Raw genomic sequence first — 22,534 nt, 5'->3', positions numbered from 1 at the left:
GCTTCAACGCGTGAGATGTTTTCCAAACGGACAATGACTCCACACTCGGCCGCCTCTCACAGTCGTCTCTGCTCCTCTGGCCCCCACAGCCCCGCCCCACTTAGGCTTGCTTTGTCCGCTTACAAGGCGGATGATCGGGTTAGCCCGGCGCGCCTGCTGCCGACTTACGCCCTTCGGGGGTCAACCTGGAGGGGACTCCGGGCACAGCCTTCGCCCACGCCGCACCCCCCGCACCCCCTCCGGCTTCTAAGCCACCAGGAGGCGCCCCGCAGTCTCCGCCTCTCCCCGCCGCATCCCTTCTCCTGCTTCTCCTGCGATTGGCCGGCCACCCCAAGCTCTGCACCCCTATTGGTCGCTGCCCGCGTCAGTTGCGGGCGCCGGGGCGGGCGGAGGTGACGCGCGGCGGCAGGGCTCCGGGCGGTGTCCGGCGCCGGCGGCTGCAGGCGGAGCTTCGCAAGGACCGGCGCGGGGCAGTCAGACGGCGGCGGTCTTGGGAGGTGCCAGCGAGAGGCCGAGCCTCTCCCCGACCGCCGAAGCCGCCACCGCCGGCCCTTCGCCGCGCCCCGGTCTCCCGTGCTCCCACCCTCCGCCCGCCGCGGCCCTCGGTGCGGGGCTGGCCCGATGCGTGATGGGGCTGCCGAGCGGCGCCCTGCGGCTCTCGGCGGCCGCTGCTCGCGCTGAGGAGCGTCGGTGCCGGGCTCCCCGCGCCCCCGCGCGCCGCGGCGCTTGCTGATCTGGCCGGCCCGCCCGCCCGTCCGTCTGTCCGCAGCGCGGCTGAGGTAAGGCGGGGGGCGGGGAGGGCGGCGGTGGGCGCTTCGCCGCCGGCCTGAGGAGGGGGCCGCCCGGGGGGAGGGGCGGCCGGCCCAGGGGCGGCCGGCCGGCGGGGTCCGAGCGGGGGAAGCTCCGAGCCGGGCCGGAGCCGCGAGTAGTGAGGGCGCTGCCCCACCGGGGCAACGGGTGGGGTGGGGCGGGGCGGGGTTGGGGAGCCTTGGCCTCGGGGGTGGGGGACCGTTCCCGCGAGCCCCAGGCTTGGGTCCAGCGGCCTGCCGGGTCCCCCGCAGCGCCCCGCACCAGCCCTCCGCTACCCCTGAGCCGCCAGGCTCCGGCCGTGCCCAGAGGTCAGCCGAGCCGCCGCTGTCGGCCCGTTCGCCGGGCTCTCTGCGCATACTGCGGCTCTGCTCCGTCTTGAAGCTACCCTTTATTATTTCCCCCCATCCCCTCTCCCCGGTTTTGGTTGGCATCGGGGCTTCGGCTAGGAATGTGGTTGGGCCCTTTTGCCAGATGAAGGCAGGAGCGGGTATCGCGTGGGAGGGGGGAGCCGATGGCGCAAGGACTGGAGAGGAGGGGCGCGGTGGGAAGGGAGGGGGCTTGTTGGATGCTGGCCAGCCGTGGGGAGGCTGGTGTGGTCTCGGCGATAGGCAGCCCGGGATTACTCTAGCAGCCATATTGGGAGGATGATCTGACAAATCCTTTAGGAGCCAGGTCCGGTTGCTGGAAGGCACCGAGTGACAGCCCTGGCAGCTTTCAGGGTGACGGGCCGCACCACAGCCAAACTGGGGGGGTTGGGAGGTTGCTCCAGCGAGCCAGTCATTGTTCGTGCCACACAAAACATTCCGGGCCCTAAAACCAGAATGGGACTCCAAAATCACTTTTTCTCCTTGGTGAATTGCTAATTGAGCTTCCAGGGCAGAGTGCCTTCAAGATTCCATTCTTGTTGGGGTAAAATGATGGGTTTCTGTGTTCGTCTTCTATGACCAGGGCTGTGGACACAGAAGGGATGACGATGCCTGACTCGTACAGAGGCAGATCTGAGGATTGCTAAGGCCAATTTATCAGGATGGAGGCCTGGAATTAGTATGTTGTGTCGGGTGGATAGATGTTCAGAGTAGCTGAGATGCAGAGGTGAAGTAAACTGGAATATTCTGATGATGGTAGAAGCTTGCAGCAGTATTTCTGAGGCCGCAGGTTGTCATCTTTGTGGAATCTCGAGGTAGCTGAAATTAGATTGTCAACAGATCCCTTGCTCACATATCTCTTACTGTTCTAGGCAGCTGTTCTGCTGATACTGAACATGTTTTGTGTCTTAGATGGGTTTGTCTGAGCCCCATGAAAGTATGGTGATTGGATTTGAATAGCTCTTAAGAGGTGATATCATGGTGGATATTTTATATAAAGGCTGGCATTTTGTCAACTTAGCTTAGTCATAATAAAATCTTGTGTTCTCTAAGAAGCGAGGTGATGCTCCCTAATTAACTTGGTATAGCTGTTGGATTATGAGACAAGTGAAATTGGTAATGTCCAGGTTAAGGATGGAATATGAAGATTGCACACATGTTGGCGTTGTAAAAAAGATCTGGATATGATCAATAAGAGTTCAGTGTGAGCCTATAAATCTGTCTTTTCCTACATCCTAGATGTGGAAAAGTCCTGGAGAATGGCATGCCCGCCTTCTTTGTGCCCTTCGCTTTCATTCAAACTCCATTTCTTAATGAATAAATTCCTGTAACTAAAGTTGAACTGCTTAAACATTTTCAGATAAGGTTTTCTAAGAAAAGTCTTAACACTTTATTTTTTATTTTATCATTAAGTTTTCCTTTTAAAACTTGGTTGACTCAAACATGGCTTCAACAGAGATTAGTGGTTTTTGCTTTGTGTTAACATGCGAGAAATACAGAATGTCTGTTTTTAAATTCCATGCCCCAATTAAGAAATATTTCTAAGATTTAAATTTTGACATTGACTTTATTAGTAGAAAAGATCTGAAGAATTGTGGTTAAACATAATTTCAGCATTTGGTAAAATCAGACCTGATTGTGAGTCTGATTTGGAGGCAAGATTTTGTGAGTCTGTGCAGCTCTGCTCTGATGAATGTTTTTCCAAAGTTTATCCAATTAAGTACAGCTTCCAAGCAAACTTTCCTTTTCAAGACCAGATATGAATGCAGTTTTCCTTTTTTCTCTCTTTTCTCTTTCCCACTTTGAATATGTGCAGGGAATAAACTGCCAAGAAGAGTGCCAACAGAGTCTCTCCAAGGCCAAAGCTTTCTAGCTCACATCCTGCTTTGGTCTTGTCCTGGGTACAAAGTAAAGGACAACAAAGTGCCCCTGCCTTGTTTGGAAACCCCCTTCCCAGGCTGCTGATCACAGCAGGTCTTTTCCAGGAGTAAGCATATCCCTTTGGTCTTGTACACTGATGTGACGTAATTTCACAAGGCTCTGAAGGGAAAGGTATAGCATATCTACTTCATGTAGTTCTCTTTAAAAGGTGGCCTTGTTGGTACAGGTACTGGTGAATTTCTGGAGTTCATAAAAGAGTGTGAATAAATACATATTTAGAACTTTTTTTTCGTGCAGCTCATCGGTAGAAGATAAATGAAACAGATATGACTGTAATAGCAAAAACCTGCCAAGGGTTCTTTGGACTTCTGAGTTGGACTTTTCGATTAATGGCCCAGTAACTCGTTTATGCTCACTTCTACGACATTCATTACCAGTTAATTAAGAGTGTGTGTAGAGATTTAGTTCTTTACTCTCAAGGAAGTTTCACTTTACCGTATGCCTATGGCTATGGTAAGATCAAGTTAACTCCAACTCCTTTCTGTTTTAGTACAGTTTAGTGTATTGCTGCCCTTGCCATGGTGGTTTCAATGATTTTCAGTCAGAGCCTCTTCCCTCTCTGTATTGCCATATAATACTTAACTATCTAATACTCGATTGGTACTTTTGTTATTGTTTTGTAGTGGTTTGTATATATGTTTTAAGTCACAAGATTGTAAATGTCTGATAGATTTTAGAATTGTTTTACATATGATATCACATTTTTGACGCCAAAGTGTATCATTCAACAACACCTTCACCTACCATTGCTCTGTTTGACGACTTGGCTTACTTCTCCCTTCCATCCGAATTTCTGACATCATCCTGGCAGACGTCCATGACTGTATAAACAACAACCACAACAATAATGATAAAATAGCTTACTCATATTGAGCTCTTTCTATGTGCCAGGCTCTTTTCTAACCACTTTATATTTACTCACTAACTTAATCTTTATAACAACCATATAAAATAGATACAGTTATCCCCATTTTACAGATGAAGAAACTGAGACAGAGGCTAAATGACTTCCCCAGGGTCACTAGAAGTAGTAAGTGACCACTATGCTGATCTTCCTTTATAACTACTCTTAACTTTAAAATTCCTTGACTTCAGCCCAAGCAAACGTTGGCTTCATTCTGTTGCAGTAATTCAGTATTGTGACCATATCTTCTAACGTGTCATCACCTTCAGACCTTCAACTATGATAATTTACAGCTCTCACTTTAGTAGTCTCTTGCTGTGTGTTCTCCCACCTCAAGTCTTTGGTCCATTGGCCCTTTTCAGATTTTACTTCTTTGTCTTCCTTTTCTCCACTGTGATTTCTGGGTGCATTGTCTCAGCCATTTTCTTACTAGCACTTGAAGTTTTTAATTCTTCTGTATTGTTCTGCAAGACCCACCGTGCCGATGCCAGCCTTGCATCATTCCTATCATCGGTAGCCTCCCTTTTTACTCTGTGTCATGGAGAAACCTCACACAGTGCTGGGGATTGGTACCACAGTTGATGTGTAGTCTTAGGTTTCCCCTGAGTCTGTCTTTGGTGTCTGTCAAAGCATTTCTGCTCGGTTCCCTCCCCCGTTCTCCACACTGGCTTTTCAAAAATCTTGACCGTTTTAGTTAGGCCTCCTCACTGCCCCATACTTGGCATAAACCTTACCTATAGCCTCATAGGAAAGAAAAGGCGTGAATTCCCCCACTTGCCCTTCCTTTGCTTACAAACTTCTCTGCCTTTTTTTTTTTAAACATCTTTATTGGAGTATAATTGCTTTACAATGTTGTGTTAGTTTCTGCTGTATAACAAAGTGAATCAGCTATACGTATACATATATCCCCATATCTCCTCCCTCTTGCGTCTCCCTCCCACCCTCCCTACCCCACCCCTCTAGGTGGTCACAAAGCCCTGAGCTGATCCCCCTGTGCCCATAAATCTTTATAGACTTCTGACATTGAATGAATTGATAGGTTTGATCTAATTGTCTCTTCTCTGAAGTTAAAAGCAAGTCCTGATTTTATTTTATTTTTCTGAGAAAATACATTCCTTGGATACAGCAACTCTGAATACCAACCACAGCAGTACCTGCTTTGACAATCTTGCCTGCTGTATTAGCATGAAATAATTCTGCAGGAGCCAGAACAGCCTCATTTGCTTCATCACATAATCATGTACCAAGCAGGCATCTTTTCTGAGAAAATACTGAAAACTTCTGAGACCTTCCTTCCTACCATAATTAGAAAACAATTCAGACTACCCTCGCTCTCCATAGTGAGGTCCTTGGCTCTGCTGTCCCCCACCCCACGCCAAACGCTCACATTCTGCCTTCTTTCTTACCCTCTTTCCTCCAGTCTCAAGGGAAAGTTTACTCTATCTGACTTCAGCTAACCCCTTGGCTTGTTTTGTATATCACTGCCTTTTCTAATCTCTGGGGACTTGCTGTATTGGCTACTTTTCTTTCCCTCTTTCGCTGTTTCCCCACACACAGTTCCTTGAACACAGGAGGCGCAGTCCCACAATAGGGCCTTTGCTCTGATTCTTTCTTCCGCTTGGAACACTCTTTCCCTGAAATCTGCTTGGCTAATTCCTTTACCTCCTTCAGGTCTTTGCTTAAACCTCACTACCTCAACAGGCCTATTTTGACCTCATTTATGCACCTGCATGGCACCCCTTCCAACCACACTCCTGAGCCCCCCGACTTTGTTGTACTTTTCCTCCTTCATAACGCTTATAATCACCGAATATTCTGTGTAATAACTTATTATTTTAATGTCCCCTCTCCCCTACTAGAAGGAAAACTCCTCCATGGCAAGGATGTTTATCTGTTTTGTTCACTGATTTATCCCAGACTCCTGGAACTGCCTGTTACATTGTAGGCACCTCATAAGTAGCTGCTGAATAAAGGATAGAAACATCCAAGTCTTTCGCATTAATACAATGGGGTGGGGAGGAGAAAAATTCCTGCTTCATCCCTGTTCCCTCCTGGCTGTCTCTCCTGTCCTCACAGCCAGCTTCTGGAAACAGTGAGGATACTTGCATTTCCAATTCCTTGCCTCCTAATTACTCCTCAGCCCACCACAGACTAGCTGCAGTGATCCCCCCACTTCACCAACACTGCTCATGCTCTGGTTTCCAGCCCTTGTTGCTGATGCGGGGGGGGGGTGGTGGGGGGCACGCCTCACCCCTGTGCTGTATGGAAATTGTTGCTCACTTCACTCCCTCCTTTGTCTGCTTCTGTTTTGTGGGGCTGGTTGCAGTCTCCTGGGCCTCGTGCTTTTCTGGCCATTCACATGGCTATCATTCATTCAACACAAATTTTTGTATAACTTTTACAGGCTTACTTTGTTTTTAAGAACTAGAATTTTGACTACATAACATATTTTCAGTGTTAAAATAACTAGCAGATTAGGCTATTACAGGAAAGTTTTATATAGTTATAATTTATATCACTTACTGCTTTTAAAAAGGTTTTGAGCAGCTTACCACAATACTATATATACGGTGAGGCTGTTAAACATGGAGAAGAAACAAAAATGTATGTGACAGGAGGAAAAAATAAATATACAAATTACAACAATTTGTATATGTGTAAGTTTGTATAGTGTGGTTATTGTAACTTAGTTTTGAAACTTTTGAAAGTCAAGGTAAAAAGGGAAAGAGAAATTATACACTTTTCATTCTGGTAAAAGAAAGCTAATGATTTGTCAAGAGGAACTTTTTTTTTTTTTTTTTTTTTTTTTTGCGGTACGCGGGCCTCTCACTGCTGTGGCCTCTCCTGCCGCAGAGCACAGGCTCCGGACGCGCAGGCCCAGCGGCCATGGCTCACGGGCCCAGCCGCTCCGTGGCATGTGGGATCTTCCCAGACCGGGGCACGAACCCGCGTCCCCTGCATCGGCAGGCAGACTCTCAACCACTGCGCCACCAGGGAAGCCCAAGAGGAACTTTTTTTTTCTGGTAATGAATTCTAAAGAAATTCTAAGAGGAAAGTGTTATAGACACCCTGATAGAAAGATATACGTACTAAGTGTTTTCAGCAGGTCTTTAAGTAAAAGGAAGAAATGTTCTTCAAAGACCTATTTAAAAAAGTAATCCACCTGCTTTCCGCACTGAGAATACAACATTAAAATATAACTTAAGTCTTTTCTATGAAGGATATGACTAACGTGGTTCACGTATATAACTTTATGTAAAGATAAGTCTGAGTATCCCAGCAGAAAACTCATTATTTAATAACCCTGGTGAGAACCTGGAATACTTGTATTGTGTTGTCATCTCAATGAAAACATACCTATTAAGCTTTGGGTACTGGTTTATCATGTGGCAAGATTGACACATTGTTGACACATGGAAAAGTCTGACCTGTGTTTTTGCCCAGCTAGTGAGCTACCTACCAGGCAGGTAGGTGCGGTCACAGGCAGATTTCAGAAAGAACCTTGCCTCATACCAAATTTGAATTAACCTCTGACTGAAACTTCCATTTCTACATCATAGCCGAGCTGAGTTCATTTTAACCTGGACAATTCCAGGAGTAGCTGTTGTCATCCACTTTGACAATAGAAGAGCTTCAGTGGAATATTGGGTTTTGAGTGGCAGAGCTCCCAGTGGATCTGCTAAAAGAAAATTACAGGATGTGGCTTCAAATATTAAAATGAATTGACTTACTAGACAGAGCTTAGTATTAACCATCCAAACAGTGAAAGATAAGAAAACAATGAAAAACTTTAGAGTAGTTTATTTTAAGCCTTAGGCCATAGGAGCTGTTGTTTCTGAATGTACTTCTTCGTTTATGAGAATAAAAGCATGTCACCAGTAAAAAGGAAGGTTCTTGATTTCTTAATTGCAGTGACAGGAAGACATGTGTCTAATAAATCTAAAAATTGTTTCAGGTTATTTTCTATAGTGGTTAAGACAGTTGGGGAGCCTGACTGAGCTAGTGTAATCTCATTTGAGATTGAAAATCTGATCTGTCAGGAAACTTCCTGTGCAGTCTGATTCTTGGCATTGGGTTAGAATGCAGAAAGAGGTTTTTCTAACATGTGATCCCTTTTGAGCTTTCACAGCTTGGCTCATGGCTGATTTTTATCCACAGAGTCAAAGACCAAGAATAGACATACATACACACACAAAATTCATACACACACAAAAATGAATTCTCACATTTTGGGGGCCATTTTGTCAGTATAGGCATGGTCAGTGACACAGAATATTGGATCCTAAAGCCTGCTTGGTCCTCAAGGAGAGTATTAGGCCAAGAGATGCAAAACTTTAATAATAACAAGGAAATTTTCACACCCTCTCAAAACGGGCTCATTAGCTACAGATATTTATTTTGGAGTATACATTTATTCTTTCTTATAATTCATTCTTTTTTTTTTTTTTGGTTATGCTGCAAGGTTTGTGGGATCTTAGTTACCTGACCAAGGATTGAACCTGGGCCCTCGGCAGTGAAAGCACCGAGTCCTAACCACTGGACTGCCAGGAATTCCCTAATTCATTCATTTTTTTTTTTTTTGACTATTACAGAAATTTAACAAAAAAGTTCAGTAAGAAAATGTACACGATCCAATTTTCATCATAGTAAAATGTGGAGAGGGGACATGTGGAAGCAGTTGATTTCTCTGGTGAAGACAGCCATTGTTTATACTCGTTCCAAGGCTTCTAACATGATGATACTATTTTCTCGTATTACCACCATTCCAATATTGTTCTGTTGCCTACTAGTTGCCATCTCCACACATTCATCTATCACAAGATTCATAAAGGGATCAAATCCCCTCAATATTCCTTGGACATGTCTGCCACCATTTAATTTCAATGATAACTTCTTGTCCATAAATTTCTTCCAAGTCTTGAGGGTGAGCTTTGCTCATGATGTCTACTCGACGAGCTCAAAGATGCCTCCAAACGGAATTCGAGTTGTCCCTCACCCCTAATTCATTCTTTAAAATGTAATTCACTAGAAAAGATTATCTTTTAAATAGACTGCTTGTTGATATTGTAAATATTCGGGGATATAGCAAATTGTGTGAATGTTGAATTTAAAAGACTGAATTTCTTGGTTAAATTATGTTTTCAGTTGTGACAGACATGTACTGAATAAAGTATCAATGTATGAGAGTTAAGTAAACTACTGATTGCAACGTAGGGCAGAATGAAATAAGTAGAAAAATGAGGAATCAACACAACATTTTTAGGGAGCAAAGAGAAAGAAGATATGACTTTTAGCTTAGAAAGGGGGATGTTAAGGAACGTATGACTTAATGCTTCCTGCTTCATGGTGACAGTTGACCTTGTCCTCAAAAGATACGGACTTGTAGGGGCTTCCCTGGTGGCGCAGTGGTTGAGAGTCCGCCTGCCGATGCAGGGGACATGCAGGGGACATCCCTGCCGATGCAGGGAACCGGCAGGGCAGGTTTGTGCCCTGGTCCGGGAAGATCCCACCTGCCGCGGAGCGGCTGGGCCCGTGAGCCATGGCCGCTGAGCCTGCGCGTCCGGAGCCTGTGCTCCGCAATGGGAGAGGCCACAACAGTGAGAGGCCCACGTACCGCAAAAAAAAAAAAAAAAAGAAAAGATATGGACTTGTAATAGGTTAGAAGGGAGAGTGAGCTTCCAAGCATCACATGCTTGGTGTAGTAAGAGGTGCTTGGTGGAGAAGGCTTAAAGTTGGGCAGTGAAAATAGACTGGGGAAGGAGGTTGGATTATGGAGGCTCATGAATTTTTAGGTTGTGTTCTGAGACCATGGAAACCAACTGAATGCTTTTAAGGAGAGGGAATGACATGCATTGACCTCTGTTTTAGGAATATAACCCTGGCTGTTTTCTATAAAAAAGGGATATTACAAAACCTAACCAACCAAAAATCTAAGATTATTTCATTCTTGTTTTTTCACTTTGCTGAGAAGTCATTTAGTCTTCTCCTTAGGCTCCTAATAATCCAGAGTGCCTCTGAGGGCAAGAGAGAATTGCACAAGGTCAAAGTTAAGCAATTGTGCAAAAATTTAGAAAAATTCAAATGAATTAGATCTAAATGTTTTATTATCCCTTTACTGTTAGTGAAGGCTTCTGGAATTTTTGCTCCATTCCATTTTCCTAATGCTTCTAATCGTATGTCATAAGGAAGGAAAACTGGTCAGAGGAACAGCCTAGAACTGAGGCTGTGTAAGTGATTTAGAGTATGTATGGTTGCCTTTCCTACCTGCCTTTGGCTCTATGAAACTTGGAAAATGTATTGTAATTTTTATTGTTTTCCTATAACTTCTTAAAAATATTCTGTAATTATTGTTTCTCACTGGAATTTAAACTTGATTTCAGATTTATATAATTGGTAATTTTTTAAAAAGATCAGGGAGTTTTGAAACTGTAATTCTTTGATGGACATCCATTATAAAAGAGATACTCTTTGTAGTTGTAGGGAAGTAACAAAGTAACACTTTCTGTAGTCCACTTAACTGTAGTCTCTTATTACTGTATAAAATTTTAACTCACTTGTGAAGATGGTTGCAGTTTTACCACAGGACAGTTAAATCAGAAAAAAAAAATGTACTTAGGTTCAGGTTGTTTTGGGAAAGTAATTTAAAACTATACCTATCACTTACAAAGAAGAATGACTAAAAGCGTGACTAAAATTCTGTCTTGTCCTCAAGGAACTTAAAATTTACAGCAGAGATAAGGAAAACAGGGCTCCCTTGGTAGCGTAGTGGTTAAGAATCTGCCTGCCAATGCAGGGGACACGGGTTCGAGCCCTGGTCCGGGAAGATCCCACATGCCACTGAGCAACTAAGCCCGTGTGCCACAACTACTGAGCCTGCGCTCTAGAGCCTGTGAGCCACAACTGCTGAGCCTGCGTGCTGCAACTACTGAAGCCCACGCGCCTAGAGCCCGTGCTCCGCAACAAGAGAAGCCACCGCAATAAGGCCATGCACCACAAAGAAGAGTAGCCCCCACTCACCACAACTAGAGAAATGCCACGCGCAGCAATGAAGACCCAACACAGCCAAAACCAAAATAAATAAAATAAATAAATTTATTAAAAAAGAAAAGAAAAACAAATAACTCATTTTGCCCTAGGTAAGGTCAATGAGTTGAGAAGTATTAAATGGAGAAGCATTTGCATTTGGTTTGCAAGGTGGGGAGAATCTATGAAAGCTTTAGAAATGAGTAGCATATGAGAAGGTCCTGGAAGAGAAGTTGGATTTTGAGAAGAACAGGAGAGGAGGAAGGGTACAGTAGGTAGAAGGAGCATTGGAGCAAAGGCACAGGGACAGAAAAACATGAGATGCTTTCAGGAAACCCTCTGGTGGGTGGTTGTTAAGGAAAGTGGATGGAAGGCAGTGTTTTGTGGGCTTGTAAAAATAGGTGGTTTGGGCTTCCCTGGTGGTGCAGTGGTTGAGAGTCCGTCTGCCGATGCAGGGGACACGGGTTCGTTCCCCGGACCAGGAGGATCCCGCATGCCGTGGGGCGGCTGGGCCCGTGGGCCATGGCCGCTGAGCCTGTGCGTCCAGAGCCTGCGCGTTCGGAGCCTGTGCTCCGCAACGGGAGAGGCCACAACAGTGAGAGGCCCGCGTACCACACACACACACAAAAATAGGTGGTTTATGTTACAGAACACATTGAGAGCCACTGGTGAGGAGTTCAGTCATTGCTTGGTAGACAGTAGAGAAACTGGACAGTGATATGAAGAGACCTGTGCGTTAGGAGTGTGAATCTGGCAGCATTGCATAGTATGGACGGAATATATGCAAATGGCAGTATTGTGTAGTATGGTTGGGGTAGGAGGAAGAAAGAGAAAAGTGGTTAAGATGATTAACGGTCTTGGGTGAGATGTATTGAAGGCGTAAAAGGGATGGTATGGCAGTGGTAGAAATGGAGAGAGATTTTATAGGTGGAAGCCATGTAATTTGGCAGTTGATTAGATGGATAGAGGAAACAAGCTTTTTGGCCTGTGTGGGAACAGGAGAATGGTGAGAACATTAAAAGAAATAGAAAAGAGGTGGAAGAGCTGGGGGAGGTGGAGAGATGTTTGGGCTTTGGGTGTGTTAGGTTGAATGGTATGCCAGGAGGCTAGCTGGGTAGAATAGTGAAACAACTATTGAAAAGTATATGTGTGGGGGACTTTAAATAGTAAAGAGGTTAGTATTTCGGCTCCTAGTACTTTATATCTAAATAGTACTTTATAATCTAAAGCTTAGCAAGGAGGTTTCAGCCTTTGTTGTCGGTTTGTAAGTTAGTTAGCAGCATTGAACATTTTGGTAGGCCCCGAATAGAACACAAAAGAAGAAAGTTTTGTTTTTTTAAAAATTTACATATCTACAATATTCATTAATTGTCAACCGTTAAGTCTCTTTTATTACCACCCCTCTCCCCCAAATCATGCTATTTAATTGAAGAAACTGGGTGACTTGAACTGTAGATTTTTCTGTATTCTGGGTTTGGCTGATTGTATCTTCTAGGTATCATTTAAATTGTTTCTTTGCTCCCTATATGTCCTATAAACTGAGGCTTGATTCTATCAGTTTTTTTTTTTTTAAGGGGAGTGGGATAATATTTACTAGCTGGTGCCATGTGTTTCCTACTGCAGCACATCAGGAGGCATAGGCCAACTACGTGCCCCACTTTTAGTGATGTTAAGATTGATGATCATTTGGTTCAGATTTTGTCAGCCTAATTCATACAATATAATGTTCCCATATCAACCAAACTTTCGTTTAAGGCTTTTTTAGTAGATAGTGATGATGCAGAGAACCTTTATGTTAGTCGGGTTGGGAATTGGTGACATTCTAATTCTGTCATTTCTTCGTCAGACTTTTTCTGTAAAGAAGAGCTTGTCCTCGTTGTCTATTTGACTATCCTGGAATATAGTTTATACAGGATACACAGACTGGACGCATGCTCTGTTCTTTTGTTTTATTTGCCAGTTTTCAGAATAATGAGATTTTTGAAAGTATCGTTATGAACTCATGAATTTATATATTTAATGTTTTTCAGTCCATATGCAGTGTGTTTGTATGTATGTATTTTTATGCTCCAATTATCCCATCTTTGTCCAGTGGGAGCTCCTTTAAGTTGGCACTTGTGTCTTTTTGCCATGACCCCATATTAGTCTTCGATTTCTTGCTTGTGGTCATACTAAGATGTCCCAGAATCATCTTGAAATTTCTTGCCCAGACTTGGAATTAGCCACTTTTTCAAGGAACCCACGTTGAAAGAGATTTTTGAAGGAATAGGATATTCACTTTGGGAAGCTATTAAGGAACATACAAGCTAGAATATAGTCATGTAAAATGATAACAGTGTTCTCACAATGTGTTTGGGACTGTAAGTGCTGTAGGAAATACCAGTGATTCCTGGAATGTTTGGGTAGTCATTTGGAAGAGTTAAGACTGGAGCTGGGCCATCAAGTAGAGGAGAAAATGAAGATTCATAGATCTGTTGTAGGGGGGAAATTGTTAGAAGGTGTGAAAGAACATGTGTGGAATAGTAAAGGAGCTTGACTAGAATACAGAGTACCTTGACTGATCTTGTAAGTGCTGGGGAGTAAGAAAAGGTTCTTGGGTTTGGAAGTGAAATTGAAAGTCATGCTTTAGGGGGCTTCCCTGGTGGTCCAGTGATTTATAAGACTCCACACTTCCAATGTAGGCGGCGCGGGTTCAATCCCTGGTTTGGGAACTAGGATCCTACATGCCGCGTAGCGCGTCCAAAATAAATAAGTAAAAAAAAAAAAAAAAAAAAAAAATGATGTAGTCTTTAAAAAAAAAGAAAGTCATGCTTTAGAAGGGTTAATATTGCAGTAGGGTTAAGCAGTTGAGTAGAGTTCTCAGCTGGAGGTTTACAACATAATCTTTAGAAAATGAATAAAACAAAACAACCCATACCTGGGCCCTATCTCAAAAGGGGGGTGGCTAGGCTCATTTGCTTTTCAAAAGACCCCTGTGTGATTGTTTTGTGCAAATCCTGTTCCTCTCCCCCCATTTAAGGACTATTGGATTAAATCTAAAAGCTCAAAGATTAGTTTCTTTATTGCAAGTGCCCTAGGCATGAGGTAGTAAGGACATGGATTAAGGTTAGGGCAATGGAAATGAGAGGAAGGAGGGAATAGAAGAATGGAAATTTATGTTTTAAAAGTTTTCATATGGTATTTCATTAATAATGTTAGCACTAATGAAAGGATTCAAAGAGAAGGAAGCAAAGATGACTCCAAGATTTATGGTATGGGTCCAGATAGAAATGGGAAGATTGGCAGAGGTTGCTCCTTTTGGGGAGAAGATAATGGGACATACTGAGTATTGAGATGATGGCTGTATATTAAAGTGGACTCGGGGGTTTGAAATGTGTTGTGTGTCTTGCTTTTTGCAAATGCGTCATTCACTCTCTTTGGCAAAGTATTCAACTATTGACTATAGGTCATGCTGTATCGACTGGAAGGGTTAATAACTCTAAGCTTTCATTTAATGTGATTAAAATAAATGTTTGATGTATTAAAAAAAGAACCATCTGTTTATTGTAAAATAAAATGTGAAACAGACTGGAAAAAACATTGCAGCAAATATAAAAAGATTAATATCAATAAATATTGTAATCATTTGAAACACAAACAAAAAAAGTCAGTAAACCAGGTAGAGGACTTGAACAGATAATTCTCACAATTGGGAAATATAATTCATTAACTCAGTCCTTCAGCAAACATGTAGTGAGCTCTTTCATCAGATACTGTTTTAAGTGCTGGCAAACAAGGTCTCTGAGCATTCTGGTGGTGGTGTGAGAGGCAGACAATAGACATGGTCCAAAAAACAAGAATTTCAAATAGTGATAGTGCTGTTAGAAAATAAGATAGGGTATTTATTTTTGCCTTTTCCTGTGGGAAGTATTAGTAGTTGTTCAGCTGGAGGTTAGCATTCCTAACCTTTACTTAATTATGTGGAAAAAAATTGGTCAGGTTTAAGGTCTGTTGGAGTTCCCTGGTAATTGGACCCATAAGTATTTTTCTTTCTTAGTTTTTTCTTTTGTTCAGTTCTTGAAGATGTTTATATAACGGATAGAGTACAGATTGAGATCTGTTGTTTCTTGTGGAAATTACTTATGTGGGTTATTTTCACAGAATAGTGTTCGTTTTGTTCTGTTGGGAGGGAAACTATTCCTCTAAAAAATGTTCACATTTTACCCTGTGGCTTCATTCAAAAGTGAAATATAGTGATTTGATTCTGCCGTGAGTCAGAGGATAGAACTTGGGTCTTTTGAAACCTCTGCTTATTGTACAGGATGGTTGTAAGGGCCAAATGAGATACATATGAAAGGGTTCATAGAAGTTAAAGGAATCCCAGGATATCTATAGTTAAAGAAGCTAGCTAGAGCTTATCTTTGTCCTTTTGCTGTTTAAATATACATCATGTAACTGGATGTTTCAAACTGAAATTAAGATATAAAAAGTTCAGTGCATTTCTTTAAAGACAAGTAATAAGTTGTTTTGCAGATGGCAAGTTACTTGTATAAGGAGCCCTCTTTAACAAATAAACATTTTGGGTTTTTTTCATATATTATTGAAGACTGATCCAGAAAAACAGAGAGCAAGGAAGACGTTTGTTACTTTGCAGTTAAATTTTTTATTATTAAGTCTAGGGACTTTTTAGGCATGGTAAAGAGATAATGGAACAGGAAAACAAATTACAGCCTTTATTTTCTATCTGATTTACGGTTGAGAATATAAGATTTATAGGGAAGAAAAGGGATGAGGTTTTTAGAAATGGAAACAAATAGTACTAAGATAATGGCTCATACGCTCAAGTTAGCCCATGCTTTCTTTAATTCTGACTATCTTGTATGAATCATTTTTTCTTTTTTAAAGGAAACTTGAACATAATTTCATAAGAAGATTTGATTCTTTATTTCTGGACTGCATATATATAACAAGACCATCAGAATGTCGGGAGCCTCAGTGAAGGTGGCTGTCCGTGTGCGGCCCTTCAATTCTCGAGAGACCAGCAAAGAATCCAAGTGCATCATTCAGATGCAGGGCAACTCAACCAGTGAGTTCATGTTGTGTTCTATCAACTCTGTCTCATTTTCCTATCCTTCCCCCTTTTCCTGCTTGCCGTGATCAGAATAAATGAACATTTGGCTATTAACACTTTGAAATTTGCTGTTCTGAATGATCCATTGAATGTTTTTCCCCTGTGATATTTGCTGTAGCATATTTAAATATGGACTGTTTATTTTCTTCTTTACAATTGAGAAGTCCCTAGAGAACTGAGCGAATTTAGTTAGTGTTATTAAGTTGAAATCTTAAGGATAGTAAAGGTGTAAGCAGTGATTTTTAGTAAATGATGCTGTGAAATATACCTGTTGAGCCTCCAAGATTACTTTGCTTTCTTGATTTTAAAAGCACTTGAGCTTGCCAAGATGGTCTTCACACTTACTCTGCTTCCTTACAATGGTTCTTTGAGTTGAACAACAGATATAGCTAAAACAGATAGTAAACTTGTAAATTATTACTAAAAATGTTCAGTCATTGCTTCCTAGCTTGTTTCCCTATATAGTTGCTTAGGTGAAAAACGACTGAAGCTCATTTGAAGCCCCTTCAAAATTGAAGGGGTTTTTGGTACTTGAATTAGTTACTTGATATGGATCTGTAGGCAAACTATTACTTAAAATATATGTAGGTTCTAATGTTTAAAAACCTATAACTTTGTGATAAAGCCGAATTGTTCTTTCAGATAGATACAAGTTAATGTTGAATTGTTGAGGAAACATGCTGATCTCATCTATTTGTGGGCCAGTGTTTTGTGTAGAGGATTCTCCCAGTGGGAAATAAAACTATATATATTTAAGGTCTACAGTGTGGTGCTTTGATATGTTTATACATTGTGAAATGATTAGCAAAATCTAATATATCCATCATGTCTCATAGTTACCTTTTATTTTGTGGTAAGAACACTTGAGATCTACTCTCTCAGCAAATTTTACATAGACAGTACATCATTATTAACCATAGTCACCATGCTGCACATTAGGTCTCCAGAACTTATCTTATAACTGAAAGTTTGTACCCTTTGATCAGAATCTCCTTTTTTTCCCCACTCCTCAGTTATCATTCTCTGTTACTGTGAGTTCTCCGTTTATTTTTTGATATAGATTCCTCATATACAACTTTGAACCTTCTGTTGCTTACATACTTTTCTGAACTTGCTAAATAGGACTCACAACATTTTATTTTTTAAAAAAAAGATTCAAAAGTAGGAGTCTAAACTGCTGTACCACTGTTCGTGCTTTACATTTCTTTGTCAGTTGTGCCAGTGATTCTATGAATTATATATCCTATGAATAATTGTAAAAAGAGATGCAAAATTCAGTATTGTTCTCTAACAAATGTTTATATTCCTACATGTCACTCATTCAAGCTATGTTATCATTTGTGTTTCATTTTAAGAATTAAGTTTTACACAGTATAACTAAAAACTTTCATGGGGCCTTGCTAAGCTTCTCTGTATCATTCCAGTTTTAGTATAGGTGCTGCTGAAGTGAGCACACTAAAACCTGATTATTGAGCCCCTTGTTTCTTTCTGAAAAATGCATTTAACTATAACTTAGTATGGAGGCATTTTTGACTGCTGGTGTTGCCTTTAAATATGATGGTGTGTATCACAAGTTCTTTTAAAGTGCGGACGTTAGGAAATCCTGGATCAGGAGCCAGAATTGATTCCAGAAATACTTTTCTCTGTTTTGCATGCTGAACTATCCAGGAATCCCCAGTATCATGGAGATGGATTTTCATTAATGGTTGGGGTGTTGCTACTTTCTTTATAGGGTTGGAAATCTTAAACTAAAAACTTTTAAGGAGAAAGTGAGTATTAAAAGGCCATATCCACGAATGCAAAAATCACTTTATCATATAATAAAAATAAATGGAAAATGTTTATTAGTACAAAAAATAATTTTAACATTTTTTCTTGATGACAGATCATTTTAGAATGCCCACATCTTAAATGGGTTATAAGTTTATATTCATTGTCAAGGTCAAATAGCATTACATTAATTTCACCCCAGTTTTGATTTATTTTTGTGAATAGGTAAAACATTCAGAGAGTATGAAATCCAAAATGTACAAAGAGTGTACAGTACAAACATTCCTGTCACCCCATCACGTAGTCAACCAGTTCCTCTCCCTAGAAGTAACTTGTGTTAGATTTCCTTCAAGAGATAGTTTAAGCAGGATTATCTTTTTCTAAGGTAGTTTTTTTCCTTTTAATTAGTGGTAAGATATAATAGTAACTTATTTTGCAGTCTTGACTGCATTGTATATTTTATTTTTTTTTAATTAATTAATTTATTTGGTTGCACCAGGTCTTAGTTGCGGCAGGCAGGCTCCTTAGTTGCAGCTCGCTGGTTCCTTAGTTGTGGCAGGTGGGCTCCTTAGTTGTGGCTCACTGGCTCCTTAGTTGCGGCTCTCTAGCTCCTTAGTTGTGGCATGCGAACTCTTAGTTGCGGCATGCATGTGGGATCTAGTTCCCTGACCCGGCATCGAACCCGGGTACCCCAGTGGTAGTGTCCTAACCACTGTGCCACCAGGGAAGTCCCCTGCATTGTATATTTTAAACACCTGAGTAAAACTATTCATGTTTATATCTTGTAAAAGATGGTTTTTTTTTTCTTTTTGAGATTTTAGCATGAGAGAATATCCATATAAGTTAATAGGATTTTATTAACAAGTATCTACTATATGTATAATGGTATGCTAAGTACTAAACCAATATAAAAAAAACTAATCTATTGACTATTCAGGAGAATAAAACTATTAGAGTGTGTAGCAAAATTAAGATTTTCTATAGTTCTGGATAGTTATGTGAAATGGATCTGGGTCTGCTTAATTTTCTGACTGCTAGTGTTTGATCATCTGGATTAAGAGCTCACTGAGATTATTGATGGCTAATAAAAAAAAAAGTTAGACCTCATTGTATCTAAGATATGTGGCTCTCTTTCTGACCTTATTATTTTGATTGTATAGAAAATAATGTCAGGTTAGGGGAAAAAAGTAAAATTATCCAAATGTGATATTCATTCTGAATGAAGGATTTCAGATGTCTTCACTTGTAGTAGACAGCAAACTGAAGAAGAAAATAAGATTCCTAGTTGAACATTTTCTAAGGATAGGGCCATAAATTTTGGAGTTTGGGAGGATGCTAAGTTCTATTTACTCATTCTTGTTTATTTTCCCCAAAGATCTCTCCAGAATTACTGAAAATATTTGTCTTTTGAGGAAATATTAATGAAGAGATGCCTGGTTTTTATTAGAAGTAATTAATATGGTTAGACTAGGCCTGGGCTTATTGTACTAGTACTACGAAAACCAGTCTGTGGACCACCTTAAGCACAGTGCTGAACTACCAATGATTTTTCCATCATATTTTGTCTACAACCTTTCTAGACAGCAGGCTGAGTGGCTCTGCTCTGTCTTGCCCTATGTCTTTTTCTTCCTCTTTTGAGAGTCTGCTGTAATGTGAGTCTCTAGGGATCACAGAGTTGCATGTACCTTAGGACCCTGCCCTTAAGGAGTTAAAGTTTGTGGTAGGAGAGACAAGACATACCAAAATAACCTCAATATAAAGTAAAAATGATCAAAGTGATACTTGCCATAAAAAAGGGTTTTAAAAAAATGCAGATGTGAGTTTGGCAAAGGGCACATGTAAAATTCATAGATGATAGGAGGGTATTTCAGCTTGACCTTGAGGATTAAACTAAACATCCCGTATGTTTGGGGAAAGTTTCAGAATTGCAGCTTATTAGGACTTATTAGTGTTATATCTAGATTGGTACTCCTAGCCTCATCTGGCTATAACACATTGCCTCTTCGCTTAAACATTCACCAGGAGAAATTTGTGACTTTTAAAATAATATTAGCCTCCTGAAACAAAAGTCCTCATTAGATGAATCAGCCTTAAGACAAAGTAGTGTTAGTTTTCTAGCTGAATGCTTTGTCATGGTTCAGAAAGTTTGGGGTAATTTTGGTTTCTCTGAAAGGTGTTTGTTTTTGGAAAGCTAATTAGCTAATTGTATCAGAGACTTTTTCCTCTAGAATTTTGGCGTTTTCAGTTTTCTGCTGTTTTCTATTTCTGTTTACAATTTTATACGGCAGTTTTTTAGTAATTTGACTAATATGTAATCCAAATAACTTTTGAGAGATTTTAAGTGAGCCAACTTGTTATGTTTAGAAAGTATTAATGGCTTGTTTTTAAAAAATTGGGCTTAAGATTGGGCTAGAGCATGGATTTTGAACCTAGAATTGTTGGAAAAACTGAAATGAACTTTCTGTAGCCACATGTGTTAGCTGCATTAAAAGACTGCTATGCTGGCAAGCTGGCCTGGACTCTGCTCACAGGGATTATGGCTGATTGCAGACGGAATGCAATGGAATGTTCCTGCCATAAGGTCTCATGAAAAAGTAGAAGAGGGTGGTGAAGAGTACTTTAGGGAATGTGCTAGATTTGAAAACTGAGTAGTGGCAGTTTTATTCAAGCACTTTCTGGTCTCAGAGGGAGTGTTTTCTATGGCACAGACAAATGTTACTGTCTTGAGATTTGGGAGACCAGAGTGCATACAAATAGCTTTGTTTAATAATATCCCATTATATTCCAAGTTTCTCCCACTTTGGAAGCATTTTTTATTGTCTAATTACTTTAAAAAAGGAAAATGGGACAAAATTAATTCTCTGCTCGCATTTATGGTTACGTTATGTGTGTAAATCTGGAGACTTTGAAACTGCATAAATTCCCCTCTGAAAAACAGTAAGTTCTCACACACTCCTTCTGGTGATTAAATTGTGATCTTTTGCTTTGTCTTTAACCATAGGAATCAGTCTCTAATCCTTTGGTAAGTCTCCTTCATATTTTTATTAATCTTCCTTAGTTTAGGATCTTTTTTTTTTTCCCTATGCCCAGGTATTAAGTGGGATAAAAGAAATCCTGTTGTTGTTGTTTTTTCTGCTAATTGCTTACATTGTATATTTTAAAAGGCTCTTTCATTCGCACTTGTGCATTTCTAAACCAAATGCTGCACATCACAGCTGGTACAAAGAATGACTTCATGTCCATTAATGAAAATTTGGGATGGGGGAACACAGGGACAAAATGGAGTTTGGAAAGGAAGACTTTTGAAAGGAATTCTTATAAATCTGTATGTTTTTTCTAGCATAAATTAATATAGCTACATGAAAATAAATGTAAATGCATATAAACTATCTTTGTGAACATTCTGGAAAATAAGAGGGCAAGAAAAGTTACCTCCATTTTTACCTCTTTACTGCAGCCTACTGCTGCATTTTGATGGATTTTTATTGTTGTTGTTCCAATTAGGTTAAATGGTTAGCATCTGTGTAATTATGTATTCCAGTCTTTTCTTGTTAGTCTTTAGTTTTCTTCTCTCTTTAGTGTTACCTAATTCGCACTTGCATTGTAGTCTGAGTTTCTTTTACTGGCGTCTATGGTTAGACTTCTGAGTGTCTATCAATATGGGAGCCCTTTGAAATTATATGCAAAATATGTTTCATGCATATTTCTAGGGAGACGGTAATCACATTCAATATGATTTTTAAAATTCATACATATATTTTTTATTGAAGTGTAGTTGATTTACAGTGTTGTGTTACATATATATTCTTTTTCATATTCTTTATCCATCCGTCTGTTGATGGACATTTAGGTTGCTTCCATGTCTTGGCTTCAGTACATTTAAAATTTTTTTAATTTTGGCTGTGTTGGGTCTTCGTTGCTGTGTGCGGGCTTTCTCTAGTTGCGGTGAGCGGGGGCCAGTCTTGGTTGCGGTGCGCGGGCTTCTCATTGCGGTGGCTTCTCTCGTTACGGGGCATTGGCTCTAGCCTCAAGGGCTTGAGCAGTTTTGGCTCGTGGGCTCTAGAGCACAGGCTCAGTAGTTGTGGCACACGGGCTTAGTTGCTCCGCGGCATGTGGGATCTTCCCGAACCAGGGCTCGAACCCGTGTCCCCTGCATTGGCAGGTGGATTCTTAACCACTGTGCCACCAGGGTAGTCCCGGCTTCAGCACGTTTTAAAGAGAGCTCTGTCCCCAAAAAGGTTTAAGAAGCACTAGCCTAGCATGAAAATATCTGCTTAAGTCTTTTCAGGATAAGCCAGGACATGAGTAGGTCAGACTAAGGTGTAAACTCCATAATACAACACCCAGAGTGCTTCACAGTGTGGCTGGAGGAGTAGGATAAGGACAGCTTTTCAGCTACTACTTCTTCACCTCGACACCATGTGCTCTAACCATAGAGATGCAATGTGCAGTTTTTTGTTTTGTTTTTTACCTACCCTTCGTTAAGATTCATTTGGTGAACTGTATATCTCACTCATGCCCAAGTCATTCATCTCTCAGTAACCTCTACCAATGTCATGAATTTCACTGAGAGTCACTAAAACTGCTGAATGTTTTGGCATTTAAACTCCT

At 41.0% G+C, this 22,534-nt stretch overlaps 1 protein-coding gene, 1 non-coding gene and 1 pseudogene across 14 annotated transcripts in view; 1 reads left to right on the top strand and 2 right to left on the bottom strand.

Moving 5' to 3' along the window:
* The first annotated feature begins 498 nt into the window (after positions 1-498).
* The window catches only part of KIF1B (kinesin family member 1B), a 148,685-nt gene continuing 126,649 nt past the window's right edge, over positions 499-22,534 (top strand). For 11 of the 13 annotated variants that reach the window (XM_060141477.1, XM_060141483.1, XM_060141480.1 and 8 more), the window contains exons 1-2: positions 499-779; positions 15,928-16,108. In XM_060141477.1, the coding sequence (XP_059997460.1) occupies positions 16,003-16,108 (106 nt within the window). In that variant the 5' untranslated portion in view covers positions 499-779; positions 15,928-16,002. Of the gene's footprint in view, positions 780-15,847; positions 16,109-22,534 lie in introns of those variants that run through there. The other 2 variants (XM_060141474.1, XM_060141481.1) reach the window with 2 other exon arrangements.
* Positions 8,634-8,959, bottom strand: LOC132516383 (small nuclear ribonucleoprotein G-like; annotated as a pseudogene).
* LOC132516546 (U6 spliceosomal RNA) lies at positions 17,506-17,607 on the bottom strand. Its single transcript, XR_009539373.1, has one exon. It is a non-coding gene; the product is annotated as a U6 spliceosomal RNA (small nuclear RNA).

This window comes from Lagenorhynchus albirostris, chromosome 2 (genome assembly GCF_949774975.1).
Source record: "Lagenorhynchus albirostris chromosome 2, mLagAlb1.1, whole genome shotgun sequence".
NCBI lineage: Eukaryota > Metazoa > Chordata > Mammalia > Artiodactyla > Delphinidae > Lagenorhynchus > Lagenorhynchus albirostris.
The sequence above is the reverse complement of the archived record's forward strand: the minus strand, read 5'-3'. Positions and strand labels throughout refer to the sequence as shown.